The 26,696-nt window shown below is 37.2% G+C and overlaps 1 protein-coding gene across 5 annotated transcripts in view; it reads right to left on the bottom strand.

Moving 5' to 3' along the window:
- The window catches only part of SGCE (sarcoglycan epsilon), a 71,453-nt gene that overhangs the window by 19,528 nt on the left and 25,229 nt on the right, over positions 1-26,696 (bottom strand). For all 5 annotated transcript variants that reach the window (XM_070369833.1, XM_070369835.1, XM_070369832.1 and 2 more), the window contains 4 exons: positions 25,343-25,465; positions 23,562-23,719; positions 15,432-15,504; positions 10,164-10,362 (listed from right to left, as the gene is read on the bottom strand). In XM_070369833.1, the coding sequence (XP_070225934.1) occupies positions 10,164-10,362; positions 15,432-15,504; positions 23,562-23,719; positions 25,343-25,465 (553 nt within the window). The remainder of the gene's footprint in view (positions 1-10,163; positions 10,363-15,431; positions 15,505-23,561; positions 23,720-25,342; positions 25,466-26,696) is intronic.

The following is a 26,696-nucleotide window of genomic DNA, read 5'->3' as shown; positions in this document are numbered from 1 at the left end:
ACGAAAATTCAAGTGACCCACACGCACACAAAATTCCTGAAAAAGAGAAACACAGTTGGAAGACTCACAATTACCGATTTCAAAACTGACTACTAAGCAGTAGGAATAAAGAGAATGTGGTACTATCATAAGGCTTGGCATGTAGACCAATGGACCAGAATTCAGAATCCAAAAAGAAAATCTTTAGCAAGTTGATTTTGTCACGGGTGCCAAGACAATTCAATGAGGGAAAAAACAGTCTTTATGGTACTTTAGAACACTTGGCTATCCAAATGCAAAAGCAAGAAACTGGACCCCTACCTCACACCATATAAAAAACTGACTCAAAAAAAAAAAATCAAAAGCTTAATGTAAGAGCCAAAACAATTAGACTCTGAGAAGAAAGCAGGAACAAATCTTAATGGCCTTGGATTAGGCAGTAGTTTCTTAGTTATGACACAGAAAGTTCCAGCAATCACAGGAAAAAAATAAATTGCATTTTATCAAAATTTAAAACTTTGTGCTTCAAAGGGCATCATCAAAAAAGTGAAAAGGCAACCCACAGAATGAAAGAAAATATTTACAAATCATATATGTAATAAAGGACTTACACCTATAACATATAGAAGACTCTAACAACTCCATAACAAAACGACAAATAACCCAATTTTAAAATAACAAAGGATCTGAATATATATGTCTCCAAAGAAGATATACAAATGTCCAATAAGTGCATGAAAAAATGTTCAACATCATTATCAGCAGCAAAATAGACATCAAAACCACAATGAGATACCACTTTACATCCATTAGAATGGCTATAATGAAAAATACAGACGATAGGAAGTGCTGCTCAGGATGTAGAGAAATTAGAACTCTCCTATGCTACTGGTGGGAATGTAAAATGGTGCAACCACTTTGGAAAACACCTTGGGAGTTCCTCAAAAGATTAAATACAGAGTTACTATATGATGTAGCCATTCCATTCCTAAGTACATACCCTAAGAGAAATTTAAACACATCTATCAAAAACCTTGTACATAAAAGTTCATAGCCACATTCTTCATAATAGTCAGTAAGCAGAAACAATTCAAGTACTCATCAACCATCAAATGGATAAAAAGTAAAATATCCATATAACATCGCTCAGTCGTGTCCGACTCTTTGTGACCCCGTGGACTTTAGCCTACCAGGCTCCTCCGTCCATGGGATTCTCCAGGCAAGAATACTGGAGTGGGTTACCATTTCCTTCTCCAGGGGATCTTCCCGACCCAGGGATCAAACCCAGGTCTTCCGCATTGGATGCAGACGCTTTAACCTCTGAGGCACCAGGGAAGCCCCCCATATAATATAACTCAGCCATAAAAAGCAATGAAGTACTGTACATACTACAACATGGATGACCCTTGAAAACAATATGCTAAGTGAAAGACGTTGGTCCCAAAGGACCACATATTGTATGATTCCATTGATATGAAATGCCCAGAATAGGCAAATTCATAGAAACAGCAGGTAAATAAATTGTGGTTGCCTAGGGCTGGGGGTTGTAGTGGTGGTGACTGCTAATGCATGTGAGAAGGGAGTGTCAGAAGGATAAAAATGCTCTAAAATTGACCGTGGTAATGATTGTACAACTTTGTTAATAAACTAAAATATATTGAGTTGTATATACTTTAAATAGGTGAATTGTATAATATGTAAAATATATCTCAATAAAGCTGTTTTTTAATGAAATGAAATAAAAGCATGGCACAAAAATTCAAAGTTATGTGACTGTGAAGCCACATCCTTAATTAACAGCTGTGTCCCAGAGCACACTTACACAGATTCAGCTGGTTGTGCTTTATGTCAAGTTAAAAATTTATAAGTTCAGAAAAAGTAGAAGAAACCACTGGTAAAGAATTCACAGGATTAGTGAGTAGAAATAGATTCCATTTACAGGAATATTGCTCATTCATAAAAAAAGAACAAAATAATGTCATCTGCAGCAACATGGGTGGGACCTACAGACTGTCAAACTTGAATGAAGTCAAAGACAAACACGATATGGTATCACTTATACACAGAATCTAAAAAATAGTACAAATGAACTTACTAATAAAACAGAAATAAAGTTACAGATGTAGAGCACAAACTTATAGTTACTGGTGGGAAAGTGAAGGGTGGGAGCAGGCATAAATTGGGAGACTGGAATTGACATATACACTCTACTACACAAAAAAGAGATAACTAATAAGGATCTACTGCATAGAACAGGACACTCCACTCAGTACTCTGTAATGACCTATGCGGAACAAGAATCTGAAAAACAGCAGATATGCATATATGTATAACTGACTCACTTTGCTGCATACCTGAAACTAACACAACATTCTAAATCAACTACTCTGCAATAAAAATTTTAAAAGAGAAATACATTCCATTTAGAACAACTTGTTACTCTTAAGCTTCATATAAAGCCAATTTCTATCCTCTTATTAACTGCCTTGCAAAGACCATATTTTTCCTTGATAACTGTGAAATATATTTGTAAATACAGAAATTAAATATTTCAAAAATTGTTAAAAGTCCTCTTGCTTTAACATAACATTGATTTGCATTTATAATTAGTAAGATTTTAAATTAATTCACTTCAAGATAACATAAATAGGCATAAGCATCAGTTTTGGGTGCTCTGAAATGTTTTTTTTTCCCTTAAATTACAAAAGCAATATAAAAACATTACATAAAACTTGGGATATAAAAACAATTAATTTCTATTACCAAGATCATGATTTTCATTTTCCAATGTACCTTGCAGAATACTTTTCAAGTGCATATATTTTAACCTAATTGCAATCATCTCCAAACTATAATTTTGTATCCCACTTTTTCACTTAATGCATCATAAGCATTTTTCTCATAAGCATTTTTCCATATTTTATAGTCTTTGCAATTACATTTTTATAGGAATATAATTTTTAAGTGCACATGAATTTATTCATAATTATTTCAGAGCTGGCCACATAAGTTGCTTCTAATGTTTTGATGTTATAAATAATACTGTAAAGATGATCTCTGTGCATATTCTTTAACATTACTATCTTAAAAGAGATGCCTAGAAGTGGAAACATTTTTATGACAGTTGACACACACTGCCAAATTACTTTCATCTCCACTTGGACGATCCAGCAGCTTCACAAAGTTAGTATGTTCCGAACTGAGCTCATCATCACCCTATCCCACCTCCACCTGTCACCCCTTCCATCTTCTTCTCTCTCAGTGATTGGCAAGGGCAGATGCTCAAGCCCCAGTATCACTGACTCCCGTCCTTTTCCCTATCATCTGTCTCTGACATTTGCCCTGAAAGAGCTCTCGCACACACCTGTCCACTCTGTCCCTTCCCACAGCCAACACCCCAGTTCTAGTCAAGGGCGTGAAGCAGCAGCACCCTGACTATGCGCCTGGAACTCAGTCTCCCTCCCTGTCCTCAGGGCGTCTATCTGCAGCAGGAAAGATACCGGTTTAGAAACAGAAGCATTTGTATATTTGAAAGCTGCTAAGAAAGTGGTTCTTACAAGTTCTCATCACAAGAAAATAAAAACTAACTGTGAGGTAATGGATGTTATCTGAAGTTATTGTGGTGATCACTTCATAACATATACTTCTACCAAATCTTCATGCTGTGCACCTTAAACTTATCCAATGTTACATCATCAATTATAACAAAATTGGAAAAATAAACAAGTTAATTTAAAAACTGCAAACAGACTACTCCAGAGAAGTAGATATTGGATTAGACTTGTAGGTTAAAAAATAGGTATTTATTGTTTTTTGTTTTGTACAGCCAGTAAGTTTTAACATCTTGGCTTTTTAAAAGATAAATTTGTATGAGGCCATGTGTAATAATTATAATAATTCATGCTATACATGCTAAAATATATTTTTCATAATCTGCTCTTTTCCTAGATCTTTGATATGCAGTTTTTGATTTATAGCTATTTTGACAGGCTAGCTTTTTGGTAGGCAGAAATTAAAAATTTTTATGAAGAGAAATGAGGATGATCTTTACATTTATGATCTTAGCCATGCTTTCAAACTTTCAAATATATGTAAACAGATGGCATGGCAGTGTATTATCAAGTACAAGGCTCTCAAGAAAATGTTAACAAAACACGGTGACTCACAATCTTAGGAATTGAGTACTCGAAATAAACCTTGCTCCTCTGAAGAATCCTTTTCTTCCAATTTGAACAACTCAATTTCCCTTGAGGTAAAACCCATTTACTATGGTCTTTACGCATACAAAGTGCAGAACCATGTTACAGGTAAAAAAAAGTATGTCAAAACTCTCCTGCTTTTCCAGCAATAGTCAGATAAACAGATCCAATGATTATATTGTTTACCTAGTTGTCCAAATGATGAATGTATTTTATTCGTGATTTTATGTATATAAGAGACAGAGGATGGTTTAGAGAAGAAAGTGTCCAGGTACGTTACACGCTACCTGGGAACTCTTAAAAATGCATGTTGATTCTTGCCTCTGTTCACTTCTCTGTTCTGTGCGTATCAGTCAGTTTAAAAATAAGATGAAAAATAAAGAAGACATAAAACTAAATAAAGCATCTAATTCAGAACAAAAAATAAAGAATAAAGGTCATTTCTAGACTCTACTTCTACTACTGTTTGTTACTCCTCTTTACTGAAGAAGGGAAGAATGATCTTATCAACTGGCACCCAAGACTCAGACCTTTCTGGGGGATTTTGTGGGAGGCTTTTCTTGCTTGAAGAAAGGAGGCATTTGGGTTTGATCTACTCTTTTAGCTTGTGCAGTGCAGGGGGCTCAGCAGGCCTACTTGCTAAAATGAAAATGTTAACATACACGATTGTTTGCAAGGTCCCTAGTGCTACCCAAGATAAAATCCAAACAGTTCTTCCTGGAGTACGAGGTCTTAACATGGTCTGGTCTTTGCCTCTTTAGTCATTATTATTTGTGGGTCCCTGTCCCCCATTTGCACACACAAAGCAACTTTCCAAATCCACCTGGCTTCTTCCCACCTAATGGCTCTTGCTCAAGCTGCTCCCTCTGCCCAAACTCTCCCTTTATCATTTTTTGAGCTGGCTAATTTGTTCATTTCAGTTCAGTTTAGTCACTCAGTCGTGTCCGACTCTTGGCGACCCCATGGACTGCAGCACACCAGGCTTCCCTGTCCATCACCAACTCCCAGAGTTCACCCAAACTCATGTCCATTGAGTCGGGGATGCCATCCAACCATCTCATCCTCTGTCTTCCCCTTTTCCTCCCGCCTTCAATCTTTCCCAGCATCAGGGTCTTTTCAAATGAGTCAGTTCTTCACATCAGGTGGCCAAAGTATTAGAGTTTCAGCTTCAGCATCAGTCCTTCCAACGAACATTCAGGACTGGTTTCCTTTAGGATGGCTAATTTGTACTCATATTTTAAACCTCATCTCCTCTATGAACCCTCTGACATCGACCAGAAGTGGGGGAGGAGTCATCTCCATGAATACCTTAACTACGATACATACAACACTGTTTTCTAATTATCTGATTACTTCCTGGTCCCTAAGAGATGTGAGCATAGACTATACTCTTTATTTTTTAAATTTAATTTTATTTTTAATTGGAGGATAATTACTTTATAATCTTGTGATGGTTTCTGCCATACATCAACATGAATCAACCATAGGTGTACATATGTCCCCTCCTTCCCCATCCCATCCCTCTAGGTTGTTACAGAGCACTGGTTTTGAGTTCCCTGCATCAGACAGCAAATTCCCACTGGCTACCTATTTTACATATGGTAATGTATATGTTTCAACTGTATTCTTTAAATAACTGTACCCTAGAGAGTAATACATTATTCCCCCATAAAAAGTATTTACTAAATGCTAAACAATGGAAGAAAGAAAATAAATCTATGCCTAGAACTTAGAAGAATAGAAATTAAAGACATATAGTTACAGACATATAGATACAGAGTTGCATGGATTTTTTTAAATTGACTTATGTTTATATTTATAAAAATGGGCTTATATTGGCTTCCAATTATGTTATTAAAGGCTCAAAAAGTCCAATCTCATATCATCATTCCCTAAAAGAAAGAATAGTTGCATCAAAAATACAGGAGGCACATTATTTAAGAATAAAAGGCTATCTTATCAATCACCAACGATGGGGACTGACTGAGCAGAGCACTATAGACTGCCCCGGACCACGGCCTTGCATCAGATGAGTCTTTGGCAGCCTCTGACTTACATTTTCTTCTCCAAGTGTAACTTCTCTCTGAGCCCTTCACAGGGCAAAAAGCAGACAATTAATTAGAGTGCGGCACTCTGTGAGATTGTCTAGAGAATAAACTAGGATTCTCTGTTGCTGACTGAGGCTAGATCCACAGGCTTTGGTAACCAGAGGAAACAGTGGTAGGTTTGACAATCTCTTATGAAAAGTGAGTATATTCTTTAATCCTCACACCCCATCATTCCCTTCATAACCACCATTTACACCACATCACTCACCCTGAGTTGGCAGCTACGCCATGCTCAGACTGAAATATGAACCTGCTCCTCTTTCCACCAGCTTTATCCCAGGCTAAATGCATCCACGAGTCCTTAGTCTCTGGCTCAAACTCAAGAGCAAAAGCAGCCCTGAGACCACACCCAGAGACAGAGCACAGTTGCCCTGGGGTTATGGGTCTGGAAAGTGAAAGGGAATCTTTTCAGGAGGTTCAGCTTTCCTTTGCAGGAGCTTATTCACTCTGAAGGAAATCTTTACCATTGGCTTCTGTTAGATTTAGAAGTTTAAAAGCTGTCAGTGAGGTCTGCAGAAATGAGGGGGGAAAAATGCACATTGAGAAAGACGAGGAGCTTGGGCGCTGTAGCAGGGACTCCTGGTGACTGATATTTAATGCACTGTGGGCTGTGGAAGGGCTGGAGGCTTACTCTGAGGGTCTACTACTGAGAGCTCCTCTTGGCCATCTGCTGCGAGTTTGACTAATGTGGAAAACTTTTCAGTTAGTAAATTGTGGCTGCCATGCGTCAGAATAGGAAATAATTTAAGGAGATTTTTTAAAATCACGGACTGAAACTCACTCAAAGTATAAAGCAGAACACAGTTAGTAGGTGTTTAATACTTCTGAAGTATATTTTTAAATAAAATTTTAGAAAATAAAGTGATGCAATTCCTTTGCATCTCTGACCATAACCTTGATCTTTCCAGTATTTCATTTTTAATGACATTTATAGGCCATGTTACTTTCAAAAGAAAGTACAGAGGCAAAAAGTTTAATAAGTGGATTAGGAATCATGATGTTGTTATTCAGTCGCTAAGTCACATCCAATTCTTTTATGACCACATGGACTGCAGCCCACCAGGCACCTCTGTCCATGGGATTTCTCAGGCAAGAATACCAGAGTACATTGCCATCTCCTTCTCCAGGGAATTTTCCTGACCAGGAATTGAACCCACATCTCCTGCATTGCAGGTGAATTCTTTACTGCTGAGCCACCAGGGAAGCCCCCCGCCAAAAGTTCAACAAGTGAATTAAGAATCATGATATTCACCATTAAAAAGGAAGAAAGGCACAAGAGGTGAGTTAAGCACTGAATTTATTCTAAATTTAAGGCAAATACGTAAAAAAAAAAAAAAAAAAACCTATTTTTGTTACCTTGACATTACATAACAACCAAAAAAAACATGCAAAATGATTTCCAGGGACAAATTTTTCTTATGCAATTATACTCAAGTAGGATCCTACCCCATTGGTGCTCATATAGGTACACTGGAGTAATAAAGTTGGCATTGGGTACAATTTATAGAAATTCTATTTTAAATGACTTACCATATGAATACTTTGCAAAGGTTGCAGCTTAACATTAAATTAAAACTCATGGAAAGCATTTCTAGTTGGGAAGGGATCTGAGACAACAGGGTCCAAATAAATGCCACGGGACTGACAACACATGCCTCCTGCTAGCAGGTGCTGGGGGTCATCAGCTAATGACTAGATTCCCAACAAGTACTTGTACAACAAGAAATTCTGTTCTTAATTTAGACTCACATGCTCAGGCCCAGCCCTAGACTCAAAAGATCCAGGATCTCTAGGGGGATCAGAGGCCAGCAACCTAGATATATTTTTAATAAACTCTACTGGCAATTCTTAAGCTAGACACATTTGAACAGTACTGTTTTAAGTCAGAGTTTGGTTTAGAGAGGTGTTAGCTCAATTTAGTCTCTGTGCTGTGCTTAGTCACTCAGTCACGTCCAACTCTTTGTGACTGCATGGACTGGAGCCCACTAGACTCCCCTGTCCAAGGAGATTCTCCAGGCAAGAATGCTGAAGTGGGTTGCCATGCCCTCCTCCAGGGGACCTTCCTGACCCAGGAGCGAACCCAGGTCTCCCGTGTTGCAGGCAGATTCTTTACCATCTGAGCCACCAGGAAAGCCCTTAATTTAGTCTAGTGGTGGCTAAAAGTGCCTCTGTGGGTGGCGCCTACACTACTGATTAGGGAAGGGGTGAGTCCAGAAGAAAGCACAACCATGGCAGACTCTACCAATGACTGGTTTTCCTGTTGCTTCCTCCAGCATCTTTTAGTCATTGTTTTAACAATCACTGTGGAACACATTACTTTAAGAAACTGTTGAAAAGACTCCAGCGACTTCCCTGGCAGTTCACTGGTTAAGAATTTACCTTGCAATGCAGGGGACGTGGGTTCGATCCCTGGTGGGAGAACCAAGATTCCATATGCCATGGAGAAACTAAGTCCACGCACTCCAACTACTGAGCCCAGCACCACAGCTAGCCTGTGCACGGCAACCACAGATCCTACATGACACAGCTAAGACTCAATAGAGCCAAATCAACAAACATCTCTTTAATAGACTCCACATTTGGAGAATGTGGGAGATACTCCTGTTCATCTCCTCCTATGGTTCTACTTTAATTACTCACTGGGAAAAAGATCCAGGTTGTAACCTCTGAAGTAAAATGTTAAGCCCAGAATTCTGTTTTCAAAGAGAAAGCCAACCAGCAGACAGGCAAGAAATAAAGCAACTGTTTTTCTCCGAACACTTGCAGGTATGCTTGACTGACTTCAAAAACCCATTATTATACCATACGAGATACAACTGAATTCTGAAATTTGTGAGTTGGACTTTGCAGGTCATTGCTTACGCTTCCATCCCCTTTCTGACTACTCACTCTACCTTATCTGTGTCTATTTGGGATTTCTTCCCTTATTTCCAACAAAGTTCTCCTTTGAAGTTGCCCTTACATTTGATTCTTATTAATCCAGACATTCTGGTTAATTCCAGATGTCCTCTGTATAAACGTTACCAAGAATATGGATAAAAGAGAAGATGGAAAAGCATATGTTACGCACAATGTGATTTATTCTGTATCTTGTACTTTCATAGGATTTAGTTGTTTTTTTTTTTAAAAGCAGATCTGCCTCAATTTGCAGATTAGAAATTAAACAGTAAAATTTCATCAATGTGGGCATTCAATCTGTCATTGTGCTCGGGTATAAGTGTTTTATAACCCCTACAAGGGTGTAAGTCACATTCTACATCTGTAAGACTTGAGAATAGACAAGTCCCTTTCAAATGCATTCTCTCTTTAATCCTCACCACAACCCCAAGGTTGTTCCCATTGGAGCAGACGAGGAAGCTGAAGCCCAGAGGGGTGCAGCAGTTTGCCCAATGTCACCCAGCTTGTGAGTGACAAGGCCAGGCTTTAGGAATGGGTTTCAAATCCACCCCAGCCATCAATCATCGCCACATGGTGGAAAGAATGTTAAAGGCGAAGAAATAGTTTCCTAGAATAAAGTTACAGCAATCTGTATGTCCTTCTGCAGCTGATAACTGGGGCATCAATTTCCTTTGAAACTCAGGGCCCTAAATAATCAGCTTCTCTACAGAAGGTACAAAAAAGACTTAGCACTGTAATTTATGATGCAAGTCCTGATCTACAATTAGCTTTCAAAGGACCTGGAACATCAGATATAAAGGACCATTAACGTAACCTCTTTGTCAATACAGAAAATTGCTATTTTTTTTCCACATCTCTGCAATACCTACCGCTTATTAAAAAGAAAAATGCCACAGGCCCTCTTCCATCTACACTAAGTTTGGTAATATCACCACATTTAAAAATCCACACTTAAAGCAATGAGATGAAGTCCGCTTACCCCTCCTTCATGTCGTTGATGGGCAGTGGGACCCGGCCGCCCCGGTCGAGGGCTGACGTGATGTTTATGGCGTTCAAGCGCTCGGGCTGCCACACATTTTTCACGGCCCCCAGGAAGTCTCCAAGAACCTCGCTGGCCAGCATTTCTTCTACGTTCATATTTTTAATGAAGAATTCTGCTTGATAGGGTAACGGGAAGTCTAATTTTGGTGGGAAAAGGGTATGCACACCTTTAATGAGGGAGTCTTTGGAAAGGGAAACAAAAGAACTTGAGATTTGTTGACGTGTCACAGTCCTGGCTTTGGGGAACAATATTATTCCTGACTTCAAAGGCTTTCGGAGTAACAGAGGCTATATCTTATCTAAAAACACCACATACATTTGACCCAGAATTTTATCTATGATGTAATCAAATCCAAGGGACAGCAGGGCAGTTTGCAATTATAGGAAAAAGAAACAAAGAAAGAAAAGGCAAAACGCCAAATCTCGTATCTGTCTCTAACTTGCCAGTGGCCTGCCAGCCTCCTCACCCGGCCAACGTACCCAGGTAGAAGCAGCATTTCCAGAACTGAGAAAAATATTTTGTGTTTGTCTTGTTTCAAAGTTGACAGATCTTTTTCACGTTGTTTAATCATTACAACCCTAGGCAGTGCTATTTCTATTTGAACAGAGGAGGAAGCTGAGACACAGAACAGTATCCTTTCAAATAGAGAAGATATGACAAAATACCGGGACTTGTTTGTGGGTTGCTTATATAGGATATGGAAAACCGTATTTTTAATTTGCAGTATTATTGATCTTTTTAGAGCATGCTAAAACATTACATTTAACTAAAATAAATATTGACTGCATTTTCAATAAGTACTTTGAAATCATAACTATTTCATTCTTTGGATCACTCCATAATTAGATATTCTAGAGAAATCGTAAAGTTTCTGTTGAAATTCCATATCTCACATTGTTAGAGATTTACCTAGCTTTTTTCCTCCTCAACGTCTCATCAACAATTTCCCTCTAAAGATGCCAAAAAGAATATTTTAAGCCAACCCAATGTCCAATTCAGACTCTTGATATAAGAAACTTGAAATAAATATAATTGATTTCAGCTTCTCAAATGTTAGTCTTGAATTATAAAATGTCATTTCCTATACTCTGGCTGTTCTATTAAGACAAAGAAGAGCTTTCTTCTCGTTTAGTAATATTTCTGTAATAATAAAAGCTACTTTCAAGGGAAACAGGTGAATTACCATATTTAATACTCACAATCAGAAAGCGAGTAGGTACTTGTATTTTTCTCCATGCTTTCAGAAGAGGAAGCTAATTTTTAGATCATATGAACTTACCTCACATGATTTTTACCTGAGCTAAAAGAGACTGTGTATATAAAGTGCTCACCAGAGCTCCTAATATACAGTAAGAACTTAGAAAATATTAAACTTTAGCAATTCTTATAATAATATGCACATGTTACTTATTTGGATTCTGCCGTGAAAATTTCTGGACTATCCACAGATTTAAAGTCCCCAGTAATAATTACATTATGTATTGCTGTTGTTGTTCAGTGGCACAGTTGTGTCCAACTCTGTGACCCCATGGACTGCAGCACGCCAGGCTTTCCTGTCCATCGCCAACTCCCAGAGTTTACTCAAACTCATGTCCATTGAGTCAGTGATGCCATCCAACCATCTCATCCTCTGTTGACCCCTTCTCTTGCCCTCAATCTTTCCCAGTGCCAGGGTCTTTTCCCCTCTGACTTACTATAACTCATGTACTATCTGTCCATTCTTATTTAATAAATAAAAAAATTATGTAATAACTGAAACCTCGATGACCTCATTTATTATGAAACCTCTTTAATATTAAAGGACATTTGATGCCAGAGCTGAAGTCAGGAGATATTCTGGCTCTAGAGTTTTCAGGAGAGTTTTCTGGAGTGTAGTGTCTCTAAAGATTAAGTTTTTCAAAGCCCTAATCCCAGAAGGCTTTTCACCCTTCTCCTACACTGTAATTTATTCTGCTTATGATTTTGTTAGATTTGTTTGATGTATAGCCCATCTGTAATCTTCTAAAATATGCTGTTTATTCTCTTTGATGTAGATAAGTTTCCTGTTTTATACAGATATGTTTCCTGTTTTATATAGATAAACAGAACCTTAATCATGTTACATTTCCCCCACCCCCACCCCATACTGAGAAACAGTCATGCAGAAAAATGTCAGGAAGAACAGTTTCTTGGCAATAAATAATATTTATAAATAATACCAAGTATAGTTTGTTGAGTAGGCTAGAATTCTATCATCTATTCACTTCATTCGGTGTTTTTAAATCCACTTGTCAAAAAAAAGCATGCAAAACTTTTTCCTGTTTATCATCGAGGCTCCTCCTTGGAGAGCTGCTCCCTGGCCTTCCCTAATGCCTGTGACCTTCCATGGCTCCTAAAGAGGCTGGCAGCTGCCACACCCTTCCGTGGCTCCAGGCAGTATAAGCTACCCAGCCAAGTGCTCTTGCCAAGTCTCCTAGAGATGAGTCACCGGAGCTTTCTAACTTTGGGGAAATCCCGCACCTGCTATATTTGGACACCACGGAGGCCAAGGGAACAGGAGGCCAACAGAGTGGTGGCACTAAAACCTGATTTAGAGACTCACTCTACATACTCTCCTTGGGCTTCACATTGTGCGATTCCACACGACTCATTTCCCATTAGACGTCCCAGAGCAGGAGGCAGCTCCCAAACAGCAGGAGACAGAACTGAGCATGGTTATCCTGATGCTCAGCTCCCGTTACTGCTTTTCCTCACCTTATCTGGGGGCCAACAGCCCACGTATAGGTCGCCCACAGACACATACCCTAATGACCACATGCATTCCAGCAAAAAGAGCAAGGAAAAATGACTGCCTGGTGGTGCACTGGTTTTCAGAGGTTTGGCCACTGCTGTTGTTCAGCCAGTCGTGGCCAACTCTTTGTGACCCTTTGAATGGTAGGCACACCATGCTCCTCTGTGCTCCTCTATCTCCTGGAGTTTCCTCAAATTCACGTCCATTGAGTCTGTGAGGCCATCCAACCATCTCATTCTCTGTCCCTTCGTTCTCCTCCTCCCCTCACTCTTACTATCTAATGCAATCTAATAATCTATAAGAGGAGGCTTTCTAAACCCAGATGCTCGTTCTCTCCCAACCCTAACTCAGATAAATGGCCCCTCAGGCCAACTCTCAGCCTATAGTTGACCAGCAGTCTTCCACTAGTATCTGCTTGAATGTGCTCCCCACACGTCAGCATCACCTGTTAGGATACAGTCTGTGTCAACTAGACTGAGACCAGACTTGAAAAGAAAGCAGTTCAAACCACAGGCCAGGTTATTTTTCAGTTTGTTGTTGTTGTTCAGTCGCTAAGTCGTGTCCAACTCTTTGCTTGTAGGGATTCAAAATACCTTGCAAAAGACTTCTGAGTCCCTCTGAGAACATACTAGTGAGGTTAGTGGTCCAGGCCCACTGTAATATAACTAAACTGACAGATCCCCAAGGAAAAGGAACGTCACAACCATTCTTCTCATTAAGGATATTCCAATTTTACATAGACAGCTTGACAGCAAGTACCCAATTACAATTGGGTACAAAATTACAAAAGCCCCTGGGAAGTGGAAAAGTGGACAGAGAATCTTCTGTCCTGGCCAAAGGAATGGGCACTTGGACTTTCTTCTCATATATGAAAGAAACAGTGAAAGTCGCACGGTCGTGTCCAGCTCTTTGCAGTCCCATGGACTGTAACCTACCCGGCTCCTCTGTCCATGGAATTCCCCAGGCAAGAGTACTGGAGTGGGTTGCCATTTCCTTCTCCAGGGGATCTTCCCAACCCGGGGATTGAACCCAGATCTACTGCACTGCAGGCAGATTCTTTACCAACTGAGCAGCTAGGAACAGTCATTTTAAATTTTAAACTAGCACATTTGTTGTCTGCAATTAATACAGCTAAAATGCCAAAAGGAAAAACTCATGTTAAGGGGTTCAAAATCATCAAGCATCCTCCTCAATTATGTATTGCATTACATTTTCATTTCTATTGAAATTACTTTCTTTCATACAGTGTAAAGATAACTTTAAACACAGCCTTTACTGAATTACTATGAATTCCAAATTAGTAGGCCCTGATAAAATGTGTTGTACTAGAAAACAGACGGAGAAGGCAATGGCACCCCATTCTAGTACTCTTGCCTGGAAAATCCCATGGATGGAGGAGCCTGGCGGGCTGCAGTCCACGGGGTCGCAAAGAGTCTGACGCGACTCAGTGACTTCACTTTCACTTTTCACTTGCATGCATTGGAGAAGGAAATGGCAACCCACTCCAGTGTTCTTGCCTAGAGAATCCCAGGGATGGGGGAGCCTGGTGGGCTGCCGTCTATGGGGTCGCACAGAGTCAGACATGACTGAAGCGACTTAGTAGCAGCAGCAGCAGAAAACAGAAGTAAGAATTTTCCTATTCAGGATACAGAATTGTTTTTCTGTGCTGGGATGGGGTGGGGGGAATATTGTATCAGTTCTTCTCCCATCACCCTCATAAATGATATCTGGTATAGCATCCCATGATTTAGAAATTTTAACCACGAAGTTTTTAGGGGTATGTCTTTCCCAACTGAATGCCAAAACAGCATCAGAATATGCTAAGTGTCGGAGTAACTCTTGTGTCCCTAACCTTCTAAATCCTAAGGTATCACTTAACAATTTGAGCATGTGTAATTCTAAATTGTTGATGGACTCCAACAATTACTCCAGCTAAATGATTAGCTATTTAGAAAGGAGACTGTGACCCAAATGATGACCCAAATGATGGTTTATTTCTATTAACATTTCTTTATCATCAACACAACTAGACTACGAGCTATGATAGGTTTTAAAATAAAATCATACCAATGATGAATTCTATGACCAGCCTTACGTCAAGCACATTTTGAGCCTTAAATGATCGCTTCCTTACCTCAGAGTTACAAGAGGAATGGTATTAGTCCCGCTGAACAGATGATTCAACCAAGGCCTGGAGAAATAAGTGGCTTCTATATTTGGCTCCCTATCCTGAGGTTTTCAGCACCAAAACAAGTCATGATATTTTGTCATGAATTTTATTGCTTGTTTTCTTTTCTACATTTTACTATTTCATTAGGTATGGTAGGTATGTGGAGCTTTAAAATCCTGAACTAGATTTTATATACCTATAAAACATAAGTGAAATACTTGTTGCAAATAAGGAAACAATCAATAACATATTTTCCCATACCTACCTTCTGCTGACATTATATTAATTATCAAATTGTGCCTTGCGGTCTCAAAGGTACGCCTATTATAGGCTGTTATCTATTAGAAAAAGAAAGTCATATTAAAGAAGTGAAATGTTATTTGAAAAATGAAATTCATTAAGGGCTAAATGAAAACAAATTGTCGTTCTTTCCATTTTCATTATTTGTCTATATACTTACAAAATATTCCTTCTCTGAACAACAAGAATCAGAGCTTTTAGCAATATTATGGGAAATAGATAATTAGTCAGGTCTATTAAACATGCTAAAACAACAAGTTAAAATCAGAAAAACCCTTTTATAGAAGACTGTTAAGTGCCAGTGGCAATGCAGATGCATCATTAGTAAATGGATTAACTATTATGAATTACTTACCAGAGCCATTCTAAACTTGGGAAAAAAAAAAACATACAAAATCTATTTCTGTACTTTTGAATGGAACTTAAGGATCATACCAGAAAGTGCACTTTAAAACAAGCGTATCTCTGTGTTGTCTGCATTTAGTACTAAACTGCACACCAAACCGTCAGGAGATGTCAGGACCCCTTTGGAAATCATATCTCACGATGGAGCACAGCAGTAGGGATCACAGTCTGATGGCACATGCTCAAAACCACAAATCAATTCCTTCACAAAAAAAATTGGTAAATGTTTGTGGAGTCAATGAACTTACATCAAAGTCAACTCAGAAACAGCCACTGCAAACAACAAACAAAGCAAAGGCCAACAGCAGGATGTGGCTTCAAAAATCTAGGAATAATTAACTTTATAACAGATATGAAATCACTCAGACAGGCCTGCGGTACCTCAAAAAAACAAAACAAAACAAATGATAGTCTTAGCATCCCAGCATTGTCCTGGCAGTAATCGCAGCCACAGTTGACACTGAGATAAAAAAGTAAGACAACAGAAATACCTTGCACACTCAGAACCAGTATCAAAGATTTTAAGCACCACAGATGAGCTTTAAATATATCACCCTCATCAGAAGTATCATTTGAGACAACAGTGAAAAATCAGAATTTGGAAATTAAAAATTCTCAAACTTTAACAATATTTAAAAGTACATATTCTGAAAAGTGTATTATTCCACAAAGATAAAAGAACTTCTCTCTCCACAATCTGTCAGATTTCTTTTGGATTCAGTGACTTCTTTGCTGCTCTCTGCTGGGACACATGATCCATGAGGTTCACAACCAAACACTAAAATTAAGACTAGTCGTTAAATAAATGGGGCATTATTGTTTGCAAAGAAGCAAAAGACATTTGGGAATGCTCACGAGTTTAAAAGTTTACTCTGCAAAATTTTAATCATGTTCTCAATGGAAAAAATACTAAATATTATTTGCTATAACATCTTAAAGCTAATGCTCAGGAAGAAAAAGTTAAACGTTTTCAAATTAACTGTAATATTCTTCTGGCTAGCCTTAACATAATTATCAGAAAGCTCATTATTGTAAATTTCATAATTCTAATAAGTTTTTTAAAATCATAGGCGACATAAGAGAGTGAAGAACATTTTCATAAATCAGGAGGAAGGATTTTATTATCCAGATTTATATTTAATGCTTAATTTTAAAAGCTATAACAGAATTCAGTTCTTTTGTCATTTCTAATGAGATATTTAAATACTATAATATCATCTATCAGAGTCTACTTATCATGATGTGAAGCCCTTCATCGCAAAGAGAGACGCACATGTGTACACTTTTGGATCCCTTATTTCTAAAACAGTGGCGGGTTTATTTTAGATGCTTAATAAATATCTACTGAATAAATTATGGATGTAAGTGACTAAATATTTAAGATATGCAAAATCTTTTCACTATATTATTAAAAGAATTTTTTTAAATGCTAAAAATGTTTTTATAGATGGATATGAGTTATTTACAGATAAAACACTACTCGTGTTAGATGAAAGATATGCTGTTTTCATCATTTTTAAAGATATTATTTGATACTTATTCATAACCTTATATTTTGGTAGTAGGGTATAATGAACCCCTGTGAATCATGGCTCAACACATGTGTTTCTCTTCTGTCCTAGCTGCTTGCCTTTCTCCCACCAGAGAAACCATTTTGGATTTTGTGTTTATCATCCCATTAGTTTTAAATATAGTTTTATTATACATGCATGTATGTTTAAAATACATTGTTCACTTTGATAGCTTTTGAACTCTATAAAGACCATAAACTAGTCTTCAGAGGTGTGGGATTTTTTCCAGCATTATGTGTAAAGCATTTATTCCTGCTGCCAGGCAAGTCTAACTTCATTCTTGCTGTAAGTGTTCACTATGTGAAATAATAGTTCCAGGAATTATTTATCTACTCTCTTGTTGATGGACTTCTGGGTCTCGGTTGGTTTGTGGGTTTCCAATGTTTTTCTATGCAAACATTGCTCAAGGAACATGACTGTGCATGCCTTTGGGTGCTGGACATTTGCAAATATTTCTTTTTTTTTTGTATTTTGGTCACACCACATGGCTTGCAGGATCCTAGTTCCTCGATCAGTGATTAAACCCCAGGCCACAGCAGTAAAAGCACCGAGTCCTAACCACTGGAATGCCAGGGAATTCCCTGCAAGTATTTAAGTTCATACGTAGAAGTGGGATGGCTAGATCATAGGGTACCACGATATTCAGCTATGTAAAAGTGATTAGTCCAATTCCCACATCCACTGCCAAAGAACTTTACTGAGGGTGAAATTCTCACTGCAGTCTTAATCTGATTATTCCTCCTTATAGTGATTAAACTTCTTTACTTAAATGGCATTTATGTCTTCTCTTTGTAAAAATGTCTGTTCATGTCTTTTTCTTACTGAAATTGTAGGTGTCCTTTTTCATATTTTACATACTTCTTATTAGTCAGTTATATATATTTCAAATATCATCTTCCAGTTTGTGGGTTGTCTTTTCTTTAAAGTTTTCTTTTGATGAATGGAAGTTCACAAGTTTACTATGGTAACTTGATCAAGTATTTCTCTTAAGTAAAAAAGATTTAGGTTTTATTTAAGATATCCTTTCCTACCCCCAAATTCAGAAAGATACTCCTCTACATTTCTTAAATTAATTTATTTTAATTGGAGACTAATCATTTTACAATATTGTGGTGGTTTTTGCCATACATTGACGTGAATCAGCCACGGGTATACATGTGTCCCCCCATCTTGAAAAGCCCTCCCACCTCATCCCTCTGGGTTGTCCCAGAGCACTGGCTTTGAGTGCCCTGCTTCATGCATCGAACTTGCACTGGCCATCTATTTCACATATGGTAATACATGTTTCAATGCTATTCTTTCAAATCATCCCACCCTCGCCTTCTCCCACATAGTCCAAGAGTCTATTCTTTACATCTGTGTCTCTTTTGCTGTCTTGCATATAGAGTCATCATTACCATCTTTCTAAATTCCATATATATGCATTAATACACTGTACTGGTGTTTCTCTTTCTGACTTACTTCACTCTGTATAATAGACTCCAGTTTCATCCATCTCATCAGAACTGACTCAAATGTGTTTTTAATGGCTGAGTAATATTCCATTGTGTATACACAGCTTCAAAAGCAGAGACATTACTTTGCCAACAAAGGTTCGTCTAGTCAAGGCTATGGTTTTTCCTGTGGTCATGTATGGATGTGAGAGTTGGACTGTGAAGAAGGCTGAGCACCAAAGAATTGATGCTTTTGAACTGTGGTGTTGGAGAAGACTCTTGAGAGTCCCTTAGACTGCAAGGAGATCCAACCAGTCCATTCTAAAGGAGATCAGCCCTGGGATTTCTTTGGAAGGAATGATGCTAAAGCTGAAACTCCAGTACTTTGGCCACCTCATGTGAAGAGCTGACTCATTGGAAAAGACTCTGATGCTGGGAGGGATTGGGGGCAGGAGGAGAAGGGGACGACAGGATGAGATGGCTGGATGGCATCACTGACTCGATGGACGTGAGTCTGAGAGAGCTCCGGGAGTTGGTGATGGACAGGGAGGCCTGGCGTGTTGCGATTCATGGGCTCGCAAAGAATCGGACACAACTGAGCAACTGATCTGATACACAGCTTTCTTATCCGTTCATCTGCCAATGGAAATCCAGGTGGCTTCCATGTCCTGGCTATTGTAAATGGTGCTGCAATGACATTTGGGAACATGTGTCTGTTTCAGTTCTGGTTTCCTCGGTGTGTATGCCCATGCCCCGCAGTGGGATTACTGGGTCATATGACAGCTCTATTTTCAGTTTTTTAAGGTATCTCCACACTGTTCTACATAGTGGCTGTATCACTTTGTACGCCTATCAACATTGTAAGGGGGTTCCCTTTTCTCCACACCCTCTCCAGAATTTACTGTTTGTAGACTTTTTGATGGCAACCATTCTGACTGGTGTGAGATGGTACCTCATTGTGGTTTTGAGTGACGTTCAGCATCTCATGTGTTTGTTTGCCATCTGTATGTCTTCTTTGGAGAAACATCTGTTTAGTTCTTTGGCCCACTTTTTGATTGGGTTGTTTATTTTTCTGGTATTGAGCTGCTTGTATATTGGAGAGTAATTCTTTGTCAGTTGTTTCATTTACTATTACTTTCTCCCATTCTAAAGGCTGCCTTTTATTCTTGCTTATAGTTTCTTTCATTGTGCAAAAGCTTGTATCATGTGTTTATTTTTGTCTTTATTTCCATTACTCTGGGAGGTGGGTCATAGAGGATCTTGCTGTCATTTATGTCAGAGAGTGTTCTACCTATGTTTTCCTCTAAGAGTTTTATAGTTTCTGGTCTTACATTTAGATCTTTAATCCATTTTGAGTTTATTTTTATGTATGGTGTTAGAAAGTATTCTAGTTTCATTCTTTTACAGGTGGTTGACCAATTTTCCCACTTGTTAAAGAGATTGTCTTTTCTCCATTGTATATTTTTGCCTCCTTTGTCAATGGTAAGGTGTCCATAGGTGCATGGATTTATCTCTGGGTGAATCAACCTTCCTGACTTCTGACTATATTATAAAGTTACAGTCATAAAGACAGTACAGTACTGGCACAAAGACAGAAATACAGATCAGTGGAACAAAACAGAAAGCCCAGAGATAAATCTACATTTTTATATAATAGCTTAAAAATGTGCTAAATCTTCAATATACCTAGACATGAATTTTGTATTTCTTGGGAAGTAAGAATCTAATTTTATGTTTGCCATGCGGCTGAGTTTCAGCCAATAGGCTTCCTTTTCCCTAATCTGTGATATGTGGTACCATTTCTTTAGATATATACTGTTGTTCTTTAAGTACATGGACCTGTCTCTGGGCTCCCTATTTTACTCATTGGTTAATTTCTCTATTTGTGTATCAATACAAACTTATGATTGGTTACTACAGATTCACAATAAATGTTGATATCTGGAAAGGAAAGAAATTTTACTCCCTTTTTTTTTTCCTCTTTAAAAGGAAAGTCTTTAAAAGTCTTGATTTTTCTTGGCCATTAATTTATCAATTTTAGACCTAGACAATTTTAGTTGTCAAGTTTTGTGAAATAACCTATTGAGATTTTTTTATTTGAACTGCACTGAATCTATAGATCAATTAGGGAGAAATCAATGCTTTTATGATTTTGAGTCTTCCTATCCCTGAATGATAGGATAGCTTTTTATTTATTCAGGCACTATTTAAAATCAATAAAATTTTATAATTTTTCCCATATATACCTTTTGTTAGATTTATTCCAAGTACATTAGAATTTTATTGCTAAAAATGGTATCTTTTAAAAACTTGCATTTTTCTCAATACTTATTTAATAAATAAATATGATCAAGTTTTTTATATCAATCCTATAACTAACTGCCAGGCTTTCTTAAGATTTTAATAGCCTACAGACTCTTTATATCATTGACTATTCCATTTCTTCCTTTCAAACACTTATAAATTTCTTTATTTACTGCACTGGTTAGGACTTCTAAAATATTCTGTAATAGATGTGATAAAGGGAGCTATCCTTGTTTTGTTCCTGAATTTAAATGGAATTCTCCTAGTGTTTTCCCATTAAAAAAATGATGTTTGCTATTAGTTTCCATATATAACCTATTAGGTTAAGGAAGCTCACTTGCTTTCCTAGTGTGCTCAGAGTTTCTTTTCTCTTATCAAGAAGAAGTGTTGAATTTTAGTCAACGCTTTCTTTGAATCTATCCAGGTAACTGTGTTTTTCTTTTTGAATCTAGCAATGTGGTGACTTCCATTTATATACTTCTTTTATAACTTGACTACATATTTTAAAAATTATTTTGACAATAACTCCAAATAACTTTCCTATATCTACATATATTCTATATCAACACTGCCTTAAGAAAGCAGATTTATAGACAGACATCATCGAAAAGTCATGTTAATACAAACTTCAGTTCAGATGAAGAAACACCTTCTCTCAGTCAACATGGAAGTTCATATCCACAGTCCATGGCTGATTAAAACTTTGGAGAAAAACGCAAAGCATGTAGCCTCCTGAGAATTTGTAAAATTACTACAAATTTCTGGTGGTAGAAAACATGCCACCCATGACCTGTGCAAACCCCTGGCAATTCCACAAGCAGTTCCGATGCTGGTGCCCTGGTCACTACCAGTAAGTCTTTATAGAATTGGAGAGTTAAGTTCAAGAGGGAAGGGACATAGGTATACCTATGGCTCATTCACGCTGATATCTAGAGGAAACCAACACAATATTGTAAAGCAATTATCCTTCAATTAAAAATAATATGAGGAGCATGGGTATACCTGTGGCGGATTCATTTTGATGTTGGGCAAAACTAATACAATATTGTAAAGTTTAAAAATAAAATAAAATTAAAAAATAATAATAATAAAATTTTTTTAATTCCAATTTAAGATCTTAGAGGCATTGAGGCCTAAAACTGTAGAACTCTCTTGCCATTAATTGCCAGTGTAATTCTGATTTTGTTAGGTATAGTAAAGAGTGAAACACTTTTAGCATTTATATCCATTCATTAAAAAAAATTAATTCCCATTAAAGGTTTGATGTCATCATTGTTTTTATTGTCTTAATGTCTTTTTTTATTTTGGCCATGCCACACGGCATGTGGAATCTTAGTTCCCTGACCAAGGATCCAACCCATGTCCCCTGCAGAGAAAATGTGGAGCCTTAATGGCAACCTACTCCAGTGTTCTTGCCTGGAGACTCCCAGGGACAGAGGAGCCTGGTGGGCTGCCGTCTGTGGGATCACACAGAGTCGGACATGACTGAAGTGACTTAGCAGCAGCAGCAGCAACTACTGGATTTAACCACTGGACTGCCAGGGAAGTCCTTATTGTCTTAATTTCTAATATCTTCCAAGTATGATGTCAGGTACTGATAAAAAGCTGATTAATTATAGCACCACCATAACTCCCAAAGTCAAGGTCAAACATATCTGCATGGCTTACAGAGCCCTCCAAGATCTGCCCGTATCAGCATCAACACCTCTTTTCCCATCATTTGGCCTCTGGAGTGCATGCTGTCCTCTAACTACCTCTAAAGTTCTCTAAGACCAGGTGGTTTTGTTTATGCCTCAAGATTTTGATGTGCTGTATCTTCTTTCTAAAATAGCCTTCCTTCTACTTAGTGAATTTCTATTTACCCTCTTACAACTCTGCATCAGACAGCACCTTCTTATTATAACAGTTATGTCAGTGTTGGCTAAGTCTGAATTTCCATTCCAGTGCTTCAACCCCAGAACTGTAAGACATGGCAGGGGATGGCTACTATTCATTTTTCTACCATGAACACCTATCATAATGCTCAGTACATGGTAGGGGCTCAAAAGACATCTGTTTAAATGCTTGTATTTGAATGAACATGAAATCTGAATTTAAAATCTGGAGGAAATAAGTGGATTCATTTTCTTAAATAGAATTCATAGGAATCTATTTATTTTAAATGTCTTTTAATTTTTTTCACTAATTTAGACTGCCCTTTTTATATATAAAAGCTGAAACAGAAAACTCTGTAGATGAACAGAAAGAAATGGTATATTTCCAAATGTTATCTCATGTGTTTCCATGCATAAAATACTGAAAACCACTGCCATATAACTTTAATTGCATTTGAAACTCAAATTACAAATAAACAAGAATATAATTTTGCTCTAAGTAAATTACCTCAATGACCGTTGGTTTCCCCACATTTTCGGCTGTTGGAGACCCATAAAGGACTCCATCGCTATATGGTGTTCTTTGGATATATCGAAGCCATCCAGGACGGTCTGGGTAACCCATTAAATTTGTGTTAAATGTTATGGGATCATTACTAATCTCACCTAGGTAAGAAACACAGAAGTGAGATATAAAAGTTATTTTCACGTGCTGCTTTGATAGTTTCAACAAAAATATGTCTGTCTAAAAAGTTTTTTCTTAACATTTGTAGCAAATTAAATAAAACCCAAAGAAATCCATCTGAGAATTTACATTAGGACCTCACATAAAGAAGAAAATCATTTTGGTGGTTTAGTTTGTCTAGAAATCTGACACAACGAAGAGCATATTCATGCAATTTTTTTCAAACCATCTTTTCCTTTAATTTTTTTTTGGGGGGGCGTGGGGTCACATAGCAGTGGAGAAGTTCTATCAATGAGACGACTAACTTTCAGGAAAATCAGGTTCCTATGCTCATTCTTTTGAGAAATCTTTCTTTCATTCAACTCTGGACACTATCAACTTAATCTTAAGGGATATCTCAAAATTATAAAAGTATCATGAAAACAAAAATAACGTAATTCCAAAACACTGGAGGATGAGTTGAAAAATCCAAATCTAAAAGAACTTCAATAACATGACATTTATTAATAATAAACGATAACAACAGCATCATTTTATTAGCATGTACCAAGCCTCATTGCTGTGTCTAGCCTCTACAGGCACTATTACTTCATCTGATTCCAAACATACCAATAAAAGTAGTACTATTACAGCCGTAATTTTACCGATGAAATATGTAATTTTCCATGTTAACTCCTCATAGTCAAATTAAGTGGGGAAACAAGAATTTAATCCTGGTTGACCCCAGAAACTATGCTCTTAACTATATGAAACTATATGTTTTCTTCTGCTGCTTAAAAGATTTAGCTATACAGTTTTGCAAAAGTACAATGCCTCATGAGAAAACATTTTATAAATAATTGATGAAAAGATTGCCTTTTTTTCTTGAATATTGGTGAAAACATGCTTAACTAAATGAGTATTTTCAGATATACTACTCATCATATCATCTACAAAAATAATATTTATGCCATACTTTTCAGAAAACTCATTTTTGTTACTTAAGTAAGAGTCATAATAAGAATATATTTTCTCTTGCTATTCTTTCTATATCTTCATTAACTGGATGGCATTTATGACAATTGAACAGAACATAATTTAAACAAATAGATGATTAAATAAGGCTTTGTAATTGGTATTACTTTGAAGAAAAATTAATCCCCATTATATTATCATGAAGTTATATAAAATTATTTCATATTGTAAAAGTTTTTTTGAGAATTTTGTTTTACCATTATTTAATTCTCTTCTATGATATGTGTATAATTTTCCAAAAGTCAATGTCCGAGGTAAGACTCTAAGTCTTAATGTGGAAAACCATAATTTTATAGCTATAATTATTTCTATGAGAATATAGGTAGATGATTTGTCAGAAGTACAAAACTCAAGACTAGACAATCAGAAATATGCTTTCTTCAAAATTCAAAAATGAATTATTTTCTGTAATTAAATGTTGAATCTTACAATGGGAAATATCCTATAACAATCAATTTATCATATATACTGACCATGTCAAATAATGTCAGAAATATCTGATTAAATATTATCTGGATTATGCACACTGAATAAAAAGAAAAAAAAATTTAATAAATTAACCTTTTTTTTTCCCCCCACCAAGAACATACCAGGTTTGGGGTAAGGTGGAAATTCCCCCTTAAAATACTCTCTTTCCAAAACATGAACAAAGAGGACGCCTGCGGAGGGGTAGACATTCCGATCAGAGTGTACCTTGGAGAAAATAGTGTACACTGCAAACAAAAAGGCAAGAGAAGAGACAGAAAGACAAATAATGAGGTCTGCTTTTGCAGATTCACTTACACTGTCAAACCGGGTTTCACTATAGAGGCATTTCTGAGAAAAATGAAGCAACATGCAAGATAGTTAAAGTTTGTTTTAGGACAAAACATGGAACAACTCTCAACTTGGTGTGTTTACAGACTTTTCAAGCACTGTGTCAGCAGATTTAGGCACAATTAATTTTTTAAATTGTTATTAAATAATAAAGACAACCACAACATCTCTTTGGTAATTTTTATGGAGATTATTACCAATGAAATACATCATGAGAAGTGGTCAACTATATCATTGCTACAGTATCTTTTTCATTTTACCTTTTTTCAAAGAAAAGTATAAAGAGCAAATTTTAAACGGTAAGAATCTCCACTGTATTAACTGTTTGCCAGACAAAGCATAAATACCATTGATAAATATAAGGTGACTTTCAGAAATACTTACAAAAAGGCATTGGGTACTCTTTGAGTATTAGTTCTCATACCTCTCCTAGAAATGATTTATTCCACTTTACCTGATCTTGACATTTAATAATTCATACATATAAGCTAGTCTATTATGCTATCTCCTAAATAAGCAATAACAATTACATAATAAAATTCAGGGCAAATCACTTCTTTAAGTGAAATGGGGCAGATTTTACGATTTACTGGTTCCTGAAGACACATGATGTGAGTACATTAAAATGACTAAATTGGTTTGATTAGTTTCAACTTATCATTTTTTCCCTCTGATATCATCATCTCCACCAACACATTACTGCCATTACCCTTGTCACCTCTCCAATCTCTTTTGGTTTTCTATCTTCTTGTTTGGCTAGTGGCTGCAATTTTTAAACAGATAAACCCTATCAGGCAAGTTCTTTCTCTTAGTCACTGATGGATTTGTAAATGCAGTAATTAACCTTAAGAACCCAAGGCTGCTCACTCCAGGCTCACAACTAACTAAAAGCTCTGAAGAGTAAAATCACTGACAGTAATTTTTCAGCATAAAAATAGGAACTCACAAAAAACATTGCTGTATCTGTGAAAACTTGCCCCTGCAGTTCCATGGATGGCTGCCAAAAATGAGGAACTGAACTAAGACATTTGGCTGGTAGCTTCATGTATCCATAGCTTTACTACGGAAAACACAACTTCAAAAGCTAAAGTAACAGACGGAGGGAAGCAGCAAGTAGGTGTAACCGAG

The sequence above is a fragment of the Bos mutus genome, chromosome 4 (genome assembly GCF_027580195.1).
Source record: "Bos mutus isolate GX-2022 chromosome 4, NWIPB_WYAK_1.1, whole genome shotgun sequence".
Taxonomy (NCBI): Eukaryota; Metazoa; Chordata; class Mammalia; order Artiodactyla; family Bovidae; genus Bos; species Bos mutus.
The sequence above is the reverse complement of the archived record's forward strand: the minus strand, read 5'-3'. Positions and strand labels throughout refer to the sequence as shown.